At 41.7% G+C, this 19,530-nt stretch overlaps 1 protein-coding gene across 9 annotated transcripts in view; it reads left to right on the top strand.

Moving 5' to 3' along the window:
• ARHGAP24 (Rho GTPase activating protein 24) overlaps positions 1-15,893 on the top strand; it is a 241,989-nt gene extending 226,096 nt beyond the window's left edge. For all 9 annotated transcript variants that reach the window (XM_066186581.1, XM_066186582.1, XM_066186584.1 and 6 more), the window contains 5 exons: positions 7,757-7,889; positions 8,621-8,694; positions 9,092-9,213; positions 11,783-12,857; positions 15,057-15,893. In XM_066186581.1, coding sequence (XP_066042678.1) covers positions 7,757-7,889; positions 8,621-8,694; positions 9,092-9,213; positions 11,783-12,857; positions 15,057-15,300 — 1,648 coding nt within the window. In that variant the 3' untranslated portion in view covers positions 15,301-15,893. The remainder of the gene's footprint in view (positions 1-7,756; positions 7,890-8,620; positions 8,695-9,091; positions 9,214-11,782; positions 12,858-15,056) is intronic.
• Positions 15,894-19,530: the final 3,637 nt, after the last annotated feature.

Here is a 19,530-nt window from a genome sequence, read left to right as displayed (position 1 = left end):
AGGAGTTTGCCATTTTTCATACTCACATTTTTTCCTCGTGCAAGTGCACATAAGTCAGACAAAGACTTTAGAACACGTGAAGATGCTTGGAAATATGTGTAGGCCAGTGTGTATTTTTGTGTGGTAACTTGCTGTTAAATAATTTTTCTTTTTATGCCTTCATTGCTGATTCAGTAAAATATGTGACACAGAATTAAAAGCAAAACCAAAGGTAAGATCATGCACCCATGGTTAGTACTCCTTGAAACTGTCATTTCTGTTTTAAGATGGTTGCACGCCTTAAATCACCATACAGGTACTGGGAGATGGAGTTCAGAGGCACAGATCTGCTCTTTGGCCCAGAGCTCAGCTGCTATCCACAGTTCTGTGGAGACCCTGCCCTTCTTTCTCCCCTCTTTCCTTCCTGTCTGCACCCCTTTGGCAGAGAAGACCACAGAGCAAATAAAGCAAATTAGAAACAAGGAGGGGAATAGCTTCACTCAAAAGCAAATGCAGCCATATTTTAAAACATAGAACATATCTGAGAAATGGTTGCTCTCACCTGAGTTAGCAGCTAGGTGTTCCAATACTGAAGTCAGTTATAAAAACACGATGGAAAAAAACCTTCACTTACTAATTTTGATCTTGATTTTATGGTTGGGATAAAATGTTGCTGAAAATTGTGTATGAGAGTGGAATAAGTGTTCAAAATTTTTCAGTCCCACAGACTGAGAAAACCCTGTGTCTGATCTGAAACATCCAACGGCCCAGGCCCTCTCTTATAAAAACTGGAACATCATCATTTCTTGCAGTATTGGAAAGGTGAGGTGCAGCTGCTACAGCTGAAAACTGCTGAGGCCTTTCGTGTGAAGAAAAACACAACGCCTCAAAATTGTGTGTCAGTTTAGAAACACAAATCAATGAATACCTCACTCCCTCTGAATGTATCTGCACATATTGTGAAATTTGCTTTAAGGAACTAGCAGTGCAATTAGGCAATCACTCATGCTTGCTCCTATTTGAAATATCCTTGGTATTTCCAGTACAGCTCCACCTCTGTGTAAAATTGCCCCCTCCAGGGAATCCATTTTCTTTGCCCTTGGGGTATTTGCTTCTTTCTTCTTGTGTGGCTTATGTTTTACTTATGAAGTCCCTCATCTCCTTTACAAATCATACATTTGTAGTGGCACAAAGTGAATTATGACCATTTGTTCTGTGAAAATAAGCACAGAGAACATGGCACTGCGTAAGGAAAATTGCATAAGGATTTGTTCTCCAATTTTTACCTAGGAGGGGTACAAAACTGGATTTCTCTTTTTGTATTGCTGCTTTCCATCTGCTGTTCATCACAATTACTACCAGATGACATGTGAGATAAGATTGCTCAGGGAGAAAAAGTATTTGAAATGTCACTGAAACAAATATTAATAAAAAAATTAATGTGATTGATGTGTGTGGCTTGAATTTTCAAAACTATTACTGATGTACGTAGTTCAGAGAATTTAAAAGTTACATGGCTCACCTGCCAGCATTTGTGTGTATGCACAAGGGAGAATATGCATATTCCCACATAAATGCATATTTAACAAAACATTTTCATATGAACTGGTGTTCCTCTAAGGAGGAATACAGTGTATTATAGGACAAAATGTTACTGCTTTGGTCACCTTTGGAGTCAGCTGAGAAAAAGTTACCTAAGTGGCAGTTTCTGATAGCTGGCAAATGGTAACATATTCACTGGAACCAAATAATCCAGAATGTAAAACTGCTATTTTCCTGTGCATTTAATCACTGGGATTGTTGAAGCAAAATAAGACAGTGATGAGGTTGAGGTGAGAAGGAGCACGTGCCCAATTCTTTTTCTCCTCCAGAGGCAAAGAATGCTTTAAAATTTTGGTGAATGCAGGAAACAGGACGTGTCTCAGTGGGGCTGCAGTCTGCATTGGGGCTGTGCATATGGCAAGTAGAAAACACTGGCTGTAAAACTTGTTCTTTCTTTTCCAGATCCAAGCCTGTACATAAGATTTTTTTTAGAAGCAGAGAGTTTCCCCACAAAGAAGGGACTTTATATGCCTTCCTACTGGCAAAGTGCAGTAATCCCCCAAATTCCACATTTTTATGTGAAATGAAGTCTTTACTCAAAAGCTTGTTCCTGCCAAACACAAATGGCCTTAGGCCTGTGAAGATTCCTGTTTGTTCCTGCCAGTTCCAGACTCTCTTCCCTGATCCTCTCAATCTTCTCATCAGCTATGCCTCTGGACCCACTTCCATGTCCTTTCCAATTCCAGCCTTTATTCTAACCAGCCAACAGAAATAACCTCTGCATATGGCACAACTGAAAGGCCTAGTCTAGCAATTAAATATACGTTAGGAGACATACCTAGTGTGATGCAAGGGTCATTAAATCAATTTAATTGGTGTCCTGTTGTGTTTTTAGTTGGGTTTGGTGTCCTCAGAGTTTTTTTAGTTACTGGCAGTGAATGAACATTTGCAGTTACTTTGCTTGAACTTCAGTTTCAGAAATGGTTGGTTTGTCGGCTCTGATTAAAGTAAAGGAAAAAACGCAGCTACGTATTCTATTTGCTAGAGACAAATGATTTCTTAGACAGCCATAGTTACCTTTAAGAAAGGCTGACATTTTGTTACTATGTGCAAGGTCTGAGAGAGTGATTTTTTCAAGCATTCTTATCTGGGTGGCAAAATTTGTGGCTTTCTTTTCCAGTAAATAAGAACAGGTAGTTTATTTGTTGTGTTTTTACGTATGTTTTTATGTATGCTGGCAATCCCTGAAAAATCTTGGAGAAGTTTAACAGTTTTTCTGAACAATCTATCAAGAGAAAGTAATTACCAGTATATTCAGTGGAGCTGGTAGATCTTTCCCCTAGAGGGAACCCATCTGTTTCTTAGACCTCTGCCCACCTTACCTGAAAGCACTTGTGTCTCTTTCTTTAAGGATCTGTATTTTTGGAAGTAATTTTTAACATCCTTCCCTATAGAGTTCGTCTTTTCCTTTGTCCTAAATTGCTGTCTTCATTGCTGTTTTTAAAGCCTTTATAAACCTGCATAAATTGGCTGCTGTTAAAATTATTGCAGTTGGTATCTAACTTGGAAGCAGTCTGCCAATTTTCACTGTTCCTTGTGGACTGTGGAAGGTAGCATGCTTTGTGAAAATGGTGAGCACAAGGATAAAGGAGCAGGATGGGTTTCGTTTATTTCTCTGTCTAAACCAAAAAACAAGAATAGAGATCAGTTGTTAACTTCTACTAGAGCCAGACTGGTAAATGCTTTCATATATGCCTCACAAGTTGTAGGCAGAATTTAATCTGGTACTTAAATGAGGCGCAGGACTGCTTGTACTACATCTCTGCATTATGCAGGAAAATTATATAGAGTAATGCTTTGAAGATAGCCACATAGGGGAAGAAAAATCACACAGCACGTTAACCTGACCTTTGAATTTCTGGACCAAAGCCTGTCTCCCAAAATCAGTCCAACTGGTACACAAACTGTAATGTTCTCCTTTGTTTTATTACCAGGATTCTAAATTGAATTATAGCCTCACAGCTTGTTGTTCCCTACTGTTTGTTCTTCATGCAAACTGTTTATGTGCCATCATGATCTAGAGCTATTTTTGGCACGGCATTAATCTTTTTGTAATGTGACCTTGCCTTGTTAATGGTTCCTCTTGGGGAGTTTATGAGGGGCTTGTTGGCTTTGTGCTCTGAAGCGCTGACTCCAGCTCTCCGAGCACGCCGTCTGCTGCTCTGAGTGCGAGGGTTATGCCTGGATTTCTGGTGACCTGCTGGGCTTCAGGGATATTGTTTATGGTAGAGAGAGTGAAAAACTCCAGGGAGTGTAATCGGTCTGACAGCCACTTCCACGGTGTCTGTAGTATCACAAAGGAAAGTGCTGTCAAAACAGCAACGCCATGGGAGATATTAATGACAAAGTTCAGATGAATGGGGCTTTGAATATGGGCAGTCTGATGACTAAGGGGAGGCTGGGACACATTTGCATTTGTCATGCCTGTGCATGAACTGTGCTGGAGCGGGGGGATGCTCCTTTGGAAATGCCACCATGAATGCAGGATTAATATTTCGGTGAGATAAGTCATCTTTCTCAGACCTCCCACTACAGCGCACCAAAATAGCTGTTTCTCAGCCTGCTGATGCTTTTTATGTTACATTCAATTCCCCACTTTGTGCTTTGTCATTCCCATTTCAGCCTCATAATTGTGCACTTGGAAAAAGTCTGCTTTGGGTAATGAGAGTTGTTCTAATTTAGATAATAAAGGATTTTCTGCCAGAATTGACATACTGTATTTTAATAAAAATTAATGAATACTTCTAATCATGTTAATTATGAACATGTAATCATGAAACACTTTGATATTACACAGTCAGATAGCAAAAGAAGTATGAAGATAGGTATAATCATTAAATTTTTGTAGCTGTAATGATTCTGGAATGTAGACAAGGACATTGCTCAAGGGGGAAATTCTGCCTGTCCTAAATTGATCAGTTGTAACTGGAAAAAGTCAATGAGGAAAAGGACCTCCATAGGCCTGCAAAGACCCATGTTTTTGAAACTACATCACTTATCCTCAAGGCAGGAATGTAAGTGCTGTTGTTTGACTTAGTCTGTGGCTGGAACACTGTAGACTAAAAAGGGAAATAAATGCTACCAGTTCTCCTGTTCAGCACTTCTTTGAAACCAACAGCTGTCCACTGTGGCTGAAAAGTGCTTAGTGGTATTTGTGGACTAAAACACCCAAAATACAGATGCCTTAGGACTGGAGTCTGCCATTTAAAAATTTCCCCCTGTAATTTAAAGCAAAAGGTGAAAAAAAACCCCAAACAAAACAAAACTATGTTGCAATGTCTAAACGGGTCTCAGATTATGAGTCTTTTAGTTACATTGTTTATAAAAATATCAACATTTTAGTGCCCACAGTTGCACTCAAAGAAGATAAAGTACTTGCACTCAAAGATACTGGCTTTTGTCTAAATGTTGATAAAGCAGAATTTAAAAATCCAGTTCTTAAAGAGCTTGGCAAGCTGTATGTCTGTGTATACAGATTGCGTTTATTTTGTTTGTGCTGCCCAAATCTGTATGGTAATTTATGTACAGATATAGATTAAATCCTAAGAAGTGGTCCAGTACAGCTAAGGGAAGAAAATAAACGTTCCAAAATCTTACTTTGCGACCCCACCATCTCGTGGCAGTCTCTGGTATTGCCTTAGAAAATAATAATTATTGAAAAAATAGTTTAAAATATTGTATATGTGTCCCTGCTGATTGAGACCTGGGTTTTTAATCCCATCTTATAAAAGCCTTTCTGTATACTTGTAAATACAGCATGTGCTTCAGGAAGTTAATTTGAGAGCAACACTTTCCAGTTTCCTTTATCCTCAGCCCCCTGCTTTCCCATTTCTCTCTGTTTTTCCATGGTTGGCCCCCAATTTCTGGCGCTCAGCTTACCTCTTGCAATGATATTCTAACAGTACTTCATACCAAAAAAAGAAAGTTTATAAATCGCAATGATTTTCAAGGCTTCTCTCCTCTTCTTCAGCCTTTTTATCCTTCGGCTGCCGTGACCTCTAGGAGCAAGTATTCCACAGCAAGGACTGGTGTAAAATTCTTCTTACATATTACATGAAGCATGATCCTGGCAGTACAAAGAAGGGAAGATGTTATTGTGTAATCCCCTTACTGAGAGACCTGTGTGGCAGTTTTAATTGTTCTTCAGTAATTTCACTGAACTGCTTGATTCTTGTCTTTTGGAAAGACCTCTCCAGTTTTATGCAACTAGACTCTGTAGAGATGTGGTTAAGTCCTTCACCAAGGTGTAAAGAGTTTCCTTGTTTAAATAAAAAAAGCAGTAATAATAAAATCTTCAGAAAGACGATCAACGCTGAATTGAGGAACAGAAGGGTTAGAAGCCAAATGTGAGCTAGCATGTGAAATCTCATAAAAGAATACAATCACACCTAGTTTCATGTTAGTAGTTCCCCACATTTGTGATATGTATGTATCCAGAAAGTATGGGGGGGTAGGTAAACTCTGTTTTGAATTCAAGCCACTCTTCAACAGAGGGTTACAATCAGGAGAGTAGAATTTGAACTTTCTTTAAAAATGTGGATTTGCATTAGTGTTTGATAGAGTTTCTCTAGAAAATGCTTTTTGGAATCTGGGCTGGGAATTATTCATGTTGGACTTAGAAATGTTTTCTGTGCATTCATTTTGAGGATTTGGGTGGTGGTGAACATTTAAACATATATAGTGCTTTATCATCTGTTTTCTTCTGACATACCATACCACATTACTCTAAGGTTGTTCCCACCATTCCTGTTAAGATTTAACTTAGTAAAAGCCTTTACTGTTTTAACAGATTATTCCAAAATAATGATTAACATACCTCTAGCAAAGCTTAAGTGTGTCAAATACCAATGGGTCCCTTTGAGACACTGTGAGTTTAAAAAAATACTCTCATGTGTGAAGTCTTCAAAGAAAAAGAAAATACATAATAATGCACATTGTAGGCATGTGTGTACGTTTTCTGTTTCTCATTAATGAAACAAGCAAAATTTAGTGCCCCCTTCTGTGATTTTTCAGAAATCAGAGGGAAAGATATCAGCTTGCAGTATAATTCTTTATCTGAACCAGGGAATGCATATAGAACATTCCAGTAAGGATTTGAATAAATGGTTGAGTAGCTAAACCCAGGGATGGAGCCAGACATAATGCAAGAGAGATTTCTTCCCACTAACTTGTGACTTATATCTAATTTCTACTCTACTTCAGATAAGTACTCCTAAGTTAACAGAGCGTAACTTTACACACCACTGAAACATTAGAGCAAGTGTTATTGCATTGTCTGAACTGGGATCCTTCTCCCTGTGTTACTTTTAGTGTGCCTGATGAACAGCTGAGGCTCCTACTAGCTGTATCCAAAAAAACCTTAAATTTCTGCAAATGCAGTTATGGGACACACATGTCATATCAGGTCTTTGACTCTTGGCCCTGTGCTGTTACCTGTTCTGCAAGCATTCAGACATTTTCTGTTTGGTGCCTCAGCTTAGTTGGTACAGGATAGAGCTAAAGCTCATTTCCCAGGGATTTGTGGTTCTGAGTGTAAGGTGTATCCAAGTTTTCAGTGTAAGAGTACAGCTAAAAGGCAGAGTAGTCATTTAGTTGGAGCCCATAGGAAAAAGGGGCATGTCAGGGAAAGAGCTTTAATTTCAGTAGGTAGACTTCCACTAAATACCTGTGGTATATATGGTTTCTTTTAAAACCTGCTTCCTGAATACTGGTAGCAGAGGACATGGTGATAAAATGGAATTGGGACACACTGGGCATGTTTTGGGAGCTGGGGCCTTCTCTAGTAGGAGAAAAATTCCCAATGTGTAAGTGCCATGTTTCTGGCTCAGGTGAAAATGAAAAGTGTCATGTAAAATGAATTTTGCATGTCTGAAGGGAGATGCTTGTGAACAAGAGGCAGGATCTATCTCCTCCATACCTGTCTCTGCAAACAGGGCCTTATTATTTATGGCAATAAATCACTGGCATTGACAGACATTTGCCTGTGGGTATCCTGAGTTCTTTATAGGACAAAAAAAATCCAGCAAAAAACAGATTACAGGTAGGGTTTGCGAATGTAGATATTGCTGATGAGTAAAACGTGGAGTGACAGTGGAAAAGTGGCAGGTTTTAGCTTGTCAGTCTCACAGTATCATCCTGATTCACATTAATGTCTTCTTGTATTCCACCCCAACAGCAACACAGATGTGCACACCGTGGCTTCACTGCTCAAGCTGTACCTAAGGGAGCTCCCAGAACCAGTTGTACCGTATGCAAAATACGAAGATTTTCTTTCCTGTGCCAAAATGCTCAGCAAGGAGGAAGAAACGGTGAGTTAGTAACTCGAGTAAGATGAAATAAAAGGCTGTTCCAGTTTTCAGGAGGAGAAAAGCTGATGGTAGTCCTAATTTAAATAAGCATCTATTAATTGAAACAGGTTTTGCATGAAAATTGTTGCCACCTGGGTCCTTGGGAATCCTAAATAAAAGTGTGTAGCATAACCTTAGCTGTATTTATTGCTTGTCACTGAATCCAGTTCAAGTAAACATCATTGTAGTCAATGGCTTCCATTTTGCCTGGAAGAGACTTATATTTTCATGGATTAGACTCTGAACTATAAAAGGAAGGGTCTTGATGGTTGCTGTTCAACTCTTGCTGTTAAATCAGGAGTCATTTATTAGTCAGAATCTAGTATGGACCAGAGCTGGGTGAAATAACCAAGTAGTTCCTTGTAGGAAATGTCAGCTAGTTCAAACCAGAACTGTTCCTGGAAGGCTTAGCCTTGTTACCAGCAGGAGGAATGGAGCTGCTGGTCAAAAAAAAGAAAGAACGAAAGAAAAAGAAAAGACATGATGAAACCAAGATATTTATTTTCTTGTTTAGCCTAATCCAAAATGGGTTCTACAAGCTGTTCCTGATCATAACCTGTATTTAATGCTGCTGTTTCAGTGGTGTGTCTATTGTCTTGTAATTGGAATTGCTGACTTTTTAAAAATATCTCTGATAAAATATTCAAAAGCTGTGCCTGGTCATTCTTTATTTTTCCTTAAACCTCTTACAGGGCCTGAAAGAACTGGTGAAGCAAGTGAAGAGCCTGCCAGCTGTCAATTACAATCTGCTGAAATACATCTGTAGGTAAGTGCTCTTGCAAGAATATCACAGTGGTATTTATAAGTGTGAGCTGACAGACAGACCTGTCTGTCTATGTGCCCTGAAGGAAAAACATTACTCACACTTGGAGGACTGGAGAACTCCAGTGAAGGTACTAAAACAATGAGTTTACTGCATGACTAATTAGTAATTTGCTCTATCAAGATTGTGACTTCTCTTTCATAAGCAGGCAAGGAGTGCAAGAAAGTAGAAGTGAGTATATTCCATTATCTCGAAAGGACCTTGTTTTTCCCATTTCTAACTGCAGTTATTGGCTTTGCATTTGGAATGCAATGGTTAAACTAGGTAAAGGAACAATCACATTATTTGACTTTCTTTTTCCGCCTTACATGTTCCTTAAGGACCTCTTTCTTCCCCACAGATTCCTTGATGAAGTCCAGTCGTATTCAGGTGTAAACAAAATGAGTGTGCAAAACCTGGCTACAGTTTTTGGCCCCAACATCCTGCGCCCCAAAGTGGAAGATCCTCTGACTATCATGGAGGGTGAGCTTACTGTACATAACTTGTAAGAGAAAAGAAAAAATGTCTTTAGGTTTATTACCAGCACATACCAGTCCATGCAGTATGTGCAGTAAGTTCCATGTATCTGTTATATAGAGACAGAAATTTTCAACCTGAATGAGATTTTGGGTTAAATCTTCCAAGTTATTATGAAACGTACCGAAACGTGCAGCATTTCAAACAGACTTTGCAGGAGATTGTTCTGCCTTGTTGTCATGGGTTTTGTCAGCTTCACTAAACATGGACCTTCTCTCTCAAAACTTCTGCAAGCATGGCATGTTCTTTCTTACTCAGCACACGCAGTTGGAGTACAGTTAATATTTCACCTCTGGTTCTTGAGGACAAGGAAAAGCTCAGGTTCACACTGCAGTGACCCGTGTAGAACCCCCACAAGGCAGTTGTATATTACATGCCTTCGTGAACAACAGGAATCAATTTACCAGCTGCATTCTCTCATTTACAGCCGTGTTCAGCTGTAGCATTTTTCTGTGATTAAGACAAAAATACGAACGTGACAATGTCCTCCTATGACTTCCTTCTAGTCTTAGTCTTTGTGACTTTAACTGTGCTTGAAGTACACAATGCCTTTTCTGCCATCAAATATGTTCTGTTGAATGTGTAGGATTTACTCAACTTTCTTGAAAATTAGGGCTGTACACAGACCGTGCACTGAAAATTCAAAAAATGCAGTTGTCAGAGTTTATTTGATAGTTTATGGAATTATTCTTTTCCTGTGAGTATGATGCTTTTCCTCTTCCCAGATGCAATTTCCTCTGTACTTTGTTCATTCACTTGTTTTTCTGAAGCCTTACTTTTTCACCTTCTTCTTTTTAATTCTTATGACAATGACTTCTTTTCTGTTGTTGTGAACAGAAACATGGCATTTCCAAATCATGTATGAAGTCTGTGAATACTGTCTGAGCAACTCTCCAGCCTGCTTATCAACATCAATTAAAATGATGGTGCCTGTTGTAGGAAATGGAGTGGGTACTACATTCTCTGTAGGAAAACACATACAGTTTTTTAACTAATGAGAAACGGGTTTGATTAAATAGATTTATGACCTCTTTCAAGCATAACTTTAAGATTTGACATAAGACAGTGCTGATTTGCAATTGGGCTACACATTTAAATGTATAGGGACTTTGAATAAAGACTACACATTGATAGGTGCTCATGGCCACCCTTTGTCATTTCTCTTTGCCTTTTGGAAGATACAGAGTGCTTTTCTTGCACAATCATTCAAAATAAAACATGCAGCTATGGGGAACCATATCTTTATGATGGGGGATGAAGCGTTGGTTTTGTTTGATTCAGCAGAGATTTCTTTCAGAATTCCAGCCACGGGGAAAATTTTTTCCTGTTAAATGTAGCCATAAAAGTTGCCTGAGGACAAAGCAATGTTTATAGTAAAGTTCTGCACACAACAGGTAATGTTCTCAGAAGGAATGCAGCTAAGTGTGCCAGGGGATTAGCTAAAGTGAATTTTCCTACTACCTAGTTCTAAAGTATCATTTTGCCTCAGCAAACAAACAAGTGAGAACACCTAAAAAAGATGCTGAGTACCCACGTTGAATTGACTCTTGATACTTGAATTTTAAAACGGTGGGATATAAAATCTAGAGAAGGAGTTGATGTGAAATGATTCTGCACAGTGGGAATTTATTGATTAGAAGAGCACAGCATGCCTCTGAAAGCTTTTTAACAGTTTAAAAATGAGGTGGTTATTATAACTGCCTTGACCTTGTTCTTGAAATATTCTTAATAAACCTTAATGAGGCTGTGCTTAGCAAAATAGAGGTGCACATCTTTATCATGCAAAGTCCAGTTCTAAATGCTAGTGTGTAAATAACAGTGCAGTCAAGTGGTGTGCACACCAAGGGGCTGTTCTTTTAGAGGAAAGGTGGCCATCTATTACAGGAAGCAGTAAGCTGTGGTCCTGCATTACTTCCATAGTGTGCTATAATGTGGCATAGTTCTCTGGCTGCATGTAGGCTCACCATGGAGTGGTTAAGTGCATTCACATTAAATTAATTCTGTCTCATTACCGCACTGTTTTGCTTCAGAAGACTAAATTGTCTGTTCCAGCAGTGCAAATCCCATGCCTGCCCATTTGCTGGTAAACTACCAAACACAAGTGCTGTGCCAGAATGAGACTTTGGATTTAAAATGTTGGCCACATTGAGTGGAAAGCCATCATTTAGAATGATGTTTCCATGTTCTGCTCATTATCTCCTCCTGTGGTCTTCATGGGATGCAGTTTCTGTCACAGTAACAGCTTCTTTGCAAATGTTCCCGTTGTTTTTAGGGGTCTGTGAGGCCTTGCTGGCTTGGTGTGGTGGAAGGAAGAGATAATGCTGATGTGGCCACGTAGCTAAGAGGCACTTCAGCCTTGTTAAACATTCAGGGTGTTACGCAGATGGATGCATTGTGTCAATGTTTGTATAAGCTGAATGTTTGCGAAGTATTTGCGGAACCTGGTAGATAAAATATATTTATGCCTTAAATACAACAGGCCATTCACAACCACGTGCTTGGTGTCCCCTTTCAGGTACAGTAGTAGTCCAGCAGCTCATGTCAGTGATGATTAGCAAACATGAAGAGCTGTTTCCCAAGGATATAGACCCTCAGATGGGACCTGAGGTGTGCAACAACAACAACAACGAAATTCCAAAGAAAACCCCTGCAGGGCAGCTACAAAACAAAGAGAACAACAATACCAAGGAGACGGCAGTGAGGCGCTGCTCTTGGGACACACCTGAGTCTCCCCAAAGGGGAAACATGGACTGTGAGTCTCCAACTGCTCTGCCAGGCAGCAAGACTAACAGCCCCAGGAACAGCATTCAGAAACCAGATGTCACCAGGAGCCCGCCACTCATGGTGAAAAAAAATCCTGCTTTCAATAAAGGTAGCGGCATAGTCACCAACGGGTCCTTCAGCAGCTCTGTGGAGGGCCCGGAGAAGAGCCAGACCTTACCAAACTGCTCCCTGCAGACCAGGAGAACGTCATCCCTGAAGGGGCCGGTGACCAAGATGGGGACACACAGCGTGCAGAACGGAGCGGTGCGCATGGGCGTCTCCAGCACCGACGGGCACAGCAGCGCCCTGGGCAGCCGGAGCCCGGGCTGGGTGCCCAATGGCTACGTCACCCTGAGGGACAACAAGCAGAGGGAGCCGTCGGTGGCCGAGTCAGGCCAGCACAACAGGCTTTCCACCTACGACAACGTCCACCAGCAGTTCTCTATGGTGAACTCTGATGACAAACAGAGTGTGGACAGTGCCACCTGGTCCACGTCCTCGTGTGAAATATCCCTCCCGGAGCACTCCAACTCCTGTCGCTCATCCACCACCACCTGCCCTGAGCAGGACTTTTATGCAGGTAACTTTGAAGACTCTGTGCTGGATGGGCCACCACATGAAGACCTTTCTAACCCAGGTGACTATGAGAACAAAAGTGACAGGAGGAGTGTGGGGGGCCATAGCAGCCGAGCCACCAGCAGCAGCGATAACAGTGAAACGTTTGTGCCCAACAGTACCAACAACCACAGTGCTTTGCACAGCCTGGTGTCCAGCTTGAAGCAAGAAATGGCCAAGCAAAAACTAGAATATGAGACAAGGATAAAAAGGTAAGATGGTTCGGCGCTCTACCATCTGACTGCCTTTTGCAGAGTTAACCCAACCTTTTCCTCTCATGACTTGCACTAGCTGCAGTCACTACTGTGTCACTCACTAGATGCTTGCCGATGGGTTTGTTATGTTTCAGTGTTGACACTGCTTCAGTGATACTGTGATCCAGAGGAGTTTTTTCAGAGCAGTTGTTTGCCATGGTTGTGATACGCTATCCTGATGGTGTCAAAAGTAAAGCCAGAACCTTGTGAGTGTCTGTATAAAGTAACAAAATCAGTAGGCTCACAGTTTTTCCATTAGTTCATGCCTATTCTCGAGGGAAAGCAACTGAGCGTCACCTTTCAGTGAAAGCAATGTTGTGACATATTCCACTTGTAGTTTTTGGGACTGGGGAGATTGCTGGACTCCTTTGCAGTCCTCATTCCTGTTGAGAAAGTGCAGGATCTGGGAGTTACATCTACTCATCATCCTCTCTTTGCTCTGCTGCTGAGCCTTTCCTTCAAAGTTCAGACCTGTTAAAAGAGGGCAAGGGCGGGATTCGTCTTTGTCTAGAGACAGTGCAGACTCTGCTCATACAGAGCAAGGTTTCTGGGGTGGGTGGTTGTAATGATCAGTGAGTAACCTCAAAGTCTGGGCTTAGCGTTAATTAGTGCCCTCAGCAGTGCAGAGCTGAATGTGCTCTCCTTGTTATAAAGGTTCTTCAGTCAAGCTGTTCCAGACTTTCTGTTCTCACCTCTGTCACACAGCAGCTCTATGCACTGGTACCTCTGGCACTGCAAGTCATAGATCATAACGTGAGAGCTGCTGGCAACAGCAGCTGCCAGGTGGAGTTCAGCACGCAGAGTGATGCGGAGTGTTCACTCACCTGCATCACTGTTTCCAGCATAGTGTGCAGTGTAGCAGAGTGCTTCATGTACAGTTTAAAACGTGTGCTGACTGCCTTTAGTGCCACTAACATAGGATGGTTTGGGCTGGAATGGACCTTGAAGATGATCCAGTTCCAACCCCCTGCCATGGGCAGGCACACCTCCCACTAGACCAAATTGCTCAGAGGCCCATCCAGCCTGGCTTTGAACACTACCAGGGATGGGGCATCCACATCCACTCTGGGCAAGCTGTGCCAGTGCCTCAACACCATCACAGTGAAGAATCTTTTTCCAAACGTCTGATCTAAACCTACTCTCTTCCAGTCTGAAGCTATTCCCCGTTGTCCTATCACTGCAGTTCCTGATGCGGGGTCCCTCTGGCTTCCCTGTCGGCCCCCTTCAGATAATGGAAGGCTGCAGTGAGATCTCCATACAACCTTCCGTTCCCCAGGCTGAACAGCCCAAACTTTGTCAGCCTGTCTTTGCAGGGGAGGTGCTCCAGTCCTCTTACAACTTCATGGTCCTCCTCTGGACTTGCTCCAACAGTTCCATGTCCTCCTCCTGCTGGGGGCACCAAAGCTGGACACAGTATTCCAGGTGGGGTCTCACTAGAGCAGAGCAGAGGGGCAGAGTCCCCTCTCTCACCCTGCTGGCCACACTGCTTTGGATGCAGCCCAGGATACAGTTGGCTTTCTGGGCTGCGGGCACACATGCCAGCTCATGTTGTTTTTCATCAACCATCGCTCCCAAGTCGTCCTCAGCAGGGCTGCTCTCAGTCTCTTCTCTGCCCAATCTGTAGGTGTGCCTGGGGTTTCCATGACACAGGTGTAGGACCTCGCTTTACTGAACTTCATGACACCCATGTTTACAGATACATGTAGGTCCCTATTGGCAAATAGATACAGCAGGCAGGTCAGCTGAAGAAAGGAGATTAGCAGTGAAACAAAGGCATTCAGGGCACTATTCTGACCTTGCAGGTAACACTACTGCAACTAGCAGCAGCTGGGTGTCAACACTTAGGGAAGTAAAGGGAGTAGTTAGCCTATTCCTGTAGAATTAGATGGAGCTGTTTCCTTCTGTGCCTTTTGCTGTTCAAAGGCATTTTCTAAATGAGTTATCAGAGAGACAAAGGTACTTCTTTAACAAACTGTCAAAGAGCTTGCCCTATGAGAACAGTTCATGGATGAAGCCACAGTTTCTAGATATGCCCATCAGAAATTAAGTCTAAGCTTTAGAAATGACAAGACGTGCATGAATTTGTTGGTGGTGTGCGTTTCTACTTTAGTGAGGAGTGCTGGTCAGGAGCTGTCTGCTTTTATTTCCTTCATGCAGCCTGGAGCAGAGAAATCTCACCCTGGAAACTGAAATGATGGCCCTGCATGAAGAGCTGGATCAAGAGCGGAAGAAGTTCACAATGGTGGAAATCAAAATGCGTAATGCAGAGCGGGCAAAGGAGGATGCAGAGAAGAGGAATGATATGCTGCAGAAGGAAATGGAGCAGTTTTTCTCCACTTTTGGAGAATTGACAGTGGAGTCTCGCAGACCAGAAAGAGGCAACACCATCTGGATCCAGTGAGCTGTGGAAGCCTAGACTGTGGGACATGAGGAAGGGCTTTGGGGTATTATACTGTATCAGGTGGCTGGTCACCTGTCTGAGGCTAGTACTCAACAAAATGTTACAAACCCTTGAAGGAAGAAATCATACATACATTAAGCACTCATATCTACAGTGTGTACTTACCAAGTTATACTCTTTGAATGCTTCATGAGACTACTGTCAAGTGTTACAACTGGATATGTGTATATAAATTTAAAAACCACCTTAGAGCAAGAGATGTATCTGAAGAAATATTTTAATGCAAGTCTTGTATTTAAACTGGTAAATTGAGATGTTGTTGCAATCAAGCTTTATATAAAGGCTTTTCTCCCTTGCACTTAACATAATAAGCTATTTTTGGCATTGTGTTACCGTCAGCTTATTTTGTATATCAAATGGTTTTTTTGTTTTTGTTTTGTTACCCCTTTTGCTGGGGAGTGAAGATAAACAGATATGTTAAGGTAAATGTGTGGATGGTTAGCCCTGATTTGCGTCACTTCCAAACAAAGATGACAGGATTGAGAAACTGAAGTATGCCTTAGGCAAAATAAAGAAATACTGATTTCACAGAATTAATGGTCAGGGGATGAAGTTCCAGGGCACCCCTATTGCAAATTGGCAAGTAAGGATATGAAGTCAACCTAGACTGGGGACAGTGACAAAGGTGTAAACAGCTGCTTGTTTGGGAAAAAAAACATGGGTGGCCGAGTAAGAAGCTGGGAGAGAGGAGAGGGGGACTTAAGGAGAAGTTAATCACATGACCAGAGTTTTTGGTGTACCCTGAAGAAGCCCTGTGCCTGATCACTGCAGTTCAGAGCAGGGATATAAACCAGTTGTTCAGACCATATTTGCATCTGATTGACTTCTGCACTCTGGGTGAAGGTAAGTCCTTTTTGTGGTGCTGGTGAAGGGACACACAGGGAGGTTTAACTGGGGATCCTGGGAGCCTTATTGGTATGATGGGTATCAAAAAAATAACAAAAAAAAAAATGTCCATGGTAAAAGTTACTGGGGCAGCTGGCAGCAAACAATAAATAAGGAAGAAAACACACCAACATATTCACCACTTGTATTTACAGTGTATATTAGCAAGTTATCACACTGTCTGAATGCTTCAAGAGCTTACTGTCAAGTGTGAAAGTTCCAGGCTCTCGGCATCGCCAAGGGAGCACCTAGAGGGAACAGCCTGGAGCATCACAGCATGCAGAGTGCCAATGGAAAAGAAACAGCAGAGCCATCCTGTAAATTAATAATTCGTTTGGCATTTTTAAACACAGTAAGTATAACCTGTATTTTCTACACCATGTCAAGGATGTTAGGTTTTAACGTAGGGTTTAGGACTGCAAGCAGTATTATTAGGAAGGATTGGTGAGACATCTTGGCTTCCCTCTAGTGTCTCTTAAATATATTGCAATTGTTTTTTAATTCCAGCTGTAAAAGAATGATGAAGGTGGCTTCAAAGAACTTTCTTGGTTATAGTATGGGTATTAAACAAGTATTAATTGAGTGTGGGAATTACACTGGGAAACAAACATGAGGTTTTGAATTTCAGAGAAATACAGAACATTACATGTGGTGCTTGTGGATGAATCATTTGTGTCTGTTGAGGTTCAAAGTCCTCAGTCAGGGCAGCTGCTGTATTGGTTGCTGTGAACATTTCCAGTGCACCTCAAATCTGTCTGTAAATCAGAAAAAAATTCAGAGGAAGATCAAGATATGAGTTGCATGTTTTTACATGAGGTAGCAGCAATCACAACATGTACCCACAATGCTGAGAGAAAGAAACATTACTCTGTTAATTCTGTTTTTTTAAATTGAATGAGAGACCTTGATAACTGATGCAGTGGGCTTCACAATTCAAGCAGTGTCTGTCATGTGTTGACATGACATCAAAGTCTCTGAGATAAGTATTTTCTTAACTGGAATTCCTTTTTTTACACTGGATGTACACAGTAGTGAATGCTTCTATCAAACCTTGTGTTAGGCAGGATTTGTCTGTTTGTTTGAAGCTTGGCTTTGCCTGCATTTGAAGCTTACCTCCATCTTTCAAAAGGTATTTCAGTCAGTTCCTCAAAGAATGTTCAAATTCCAGTTATATGGCTGAGCACTGACACCCAAATTTCTTGCTTTGCCGTCCAGAACAAGAATTCACCTCACTGTCTTGAAGAAATCATCTGTACAGAGGGGGAACTTGAGCAGGCACAGCAAACTTAGAAAATATCACTGACAACGGGTGTCCATTCCCATCATGATCCATCCAAAGTACCCCACTCCTCCTGTGAGATTGCAGCAGCATTTAGGCTGTGGTGATAAAGTTTATGTCCTTTCAATAGCCATCAGCATGCTCCTGTTCTTTGTTCTAGTCCTAGTTGTCCTAGTTCTTCAAAAGCACAAAGTCCTTGATGTTTCTTACATTCAGAACCTAACACTTGCCACTTCTCAGCTGTATGACACCGTTCCCAGGTGGCCCACTGCTCATGTGCTGCTCTGTTTCCTTTGACATGTCCAGCATGTTCCCTGCTGGGGAGGGCATGCTGATGGAGCCAAGTGGCCAGGGGATAAAATCACACTCCCTCTCGTTCAGTGCAGTGGAAAGGGGCGAGATTTATTCACAATGCATACAGAGCCTGAAGGCTGTGGAGAAAACTGTAAGGATTTCTTGCAGAGCATTTGCAATGTATCTCATAAAGGCAGTTTTTAGGATTCTTAACTGGTAAGGTATTGAATATAACCGAGACAACTGGTTTTATCACCTTTTGTGTTTGTGTAACTAAACAAGTCAAGTCATTACAGGCCAAGCTAACAGTGTTACCTGCTGCAAGAGGGCACCAAGTTTCAAGTATCAATTAAAATAAGGTTAATATATTTTCTTTCAGCACTTTCTCGCAGGTCTGTGAGCTCCCCAAGTTAATAATCTGTTGTATGAGTTCACTAGCCAGCTTCAAGCTAAGAATGGCCAAACAGCTCAGCTCTTCTAGGACATTGTCCCTCTGCCTCATGCACAACTCACAAGAGACAAGTCTTTTACAATTAATCAGCACAGATGGTGGTGAAAAAGGTCTCTCGAGCTGATGACCTCCTGCTCCAAAACCAGGGTTCACATTACATCCAAAAGCATGATGTCAGGACACACGGGCAGGCTGGAGTTGAGGGACAGAGAGCAAGAGAGTGATGCACACTTTCCACTGTTAATCCCTTTTCTGACCACGTCATGGGAACACTGGGATGGGTGCTCATACCCCTACATGCCTTTGCACAGCAGACTGGAAAAGTGGCAGACACACCCCGTAACTCCTGAGTGCTGCTTTGAGAAGCTTTTGTCTCCCATTTGTGAGAGTCCTGGTACACTTTTGGAGTATGCTCTGGTGCAGGAGAATAAATAAAGTTACCACACATCTTTGCCACATGTTGTTATGTTAGCATCTTAAACTCAGCATCAGTTTCCCAAGCACAAAGATTAATAAATAAAACGCCATGTTAAGTGATATGCAGAACTGGTGTGTTAGGTTTTCATAAGAACAGAGAGGAAAGGAGCTTTGCTGATGTTACTGCTCTTAAGATCTGTAAGCAGTACTTGATCTAGTGGTTTAAGTGCTGGTCCAGAAATTTTTGAGAAAGATACAATTTCCTAAAAAAAAATTAATATTTAACAAATATTTCTTGTCTAGCATCCCTAGTGGGATGGAACAGAGGCAGGGTAAGGAGAGAATGAATAAGCAGGTACAGTGATTCACACATTTTGACAGCTCAGTCAAAACAGTGAGTTGCCTCCAGCTGCTCTATATTTGAACGCTTCCTGGATGAGTGAAACTCCTAATTAATTTCCTTTCTTACTCTGAGCTCCCTCTGGAACCTGTCCATTGAAGAGGAGAGTGTCTGCAGACTCTGTGCCTCTGGCAAATCTGCAAGGAAGTAGAGGAGATGGAAAGGGGAGATGGGCAAATAGAAATTAACACGTACTTGTGATGTGGGCATGCAAAAACACAGGAAACGGATGGGAGAGCTGAGGCAAACAAGGAAGTTAATACACCTGAAATTGCCGTGTGTAGGTGGTAGTAATTTGCCCTCAGTTAAGAGCGTTCTTTCTGGGAGCTTGTCTCTACAAATGGATTACTGTTGTTCACGTTGTTATTCTTTCAGAGCTTTTTTGGCTCTTAATTGCTTTGCGAGCTGACACCAGGAGCTGGCTCAGCTGTTTCACTACTACCT

This window comes from Chamaea fasciata, unplaced genomic scaffold, assembly GCF_029207755.1.
Source record: "Chamaea fasciata isolate MVZ Bird 193981 ecotype frontalis unplaced genomic scaffold, bChaFas1.0.hap1 SCAF_6, whole genome shotgun sequence".
NCBI lineage: Eukaryota > Metazoa > Chordata > Aves > Passeriformes > Sylviidae > Chamaea > Chamaea fasciata.
This window is presented reverse-complemented; position numbering and strand designations above follow the sequence as displayed.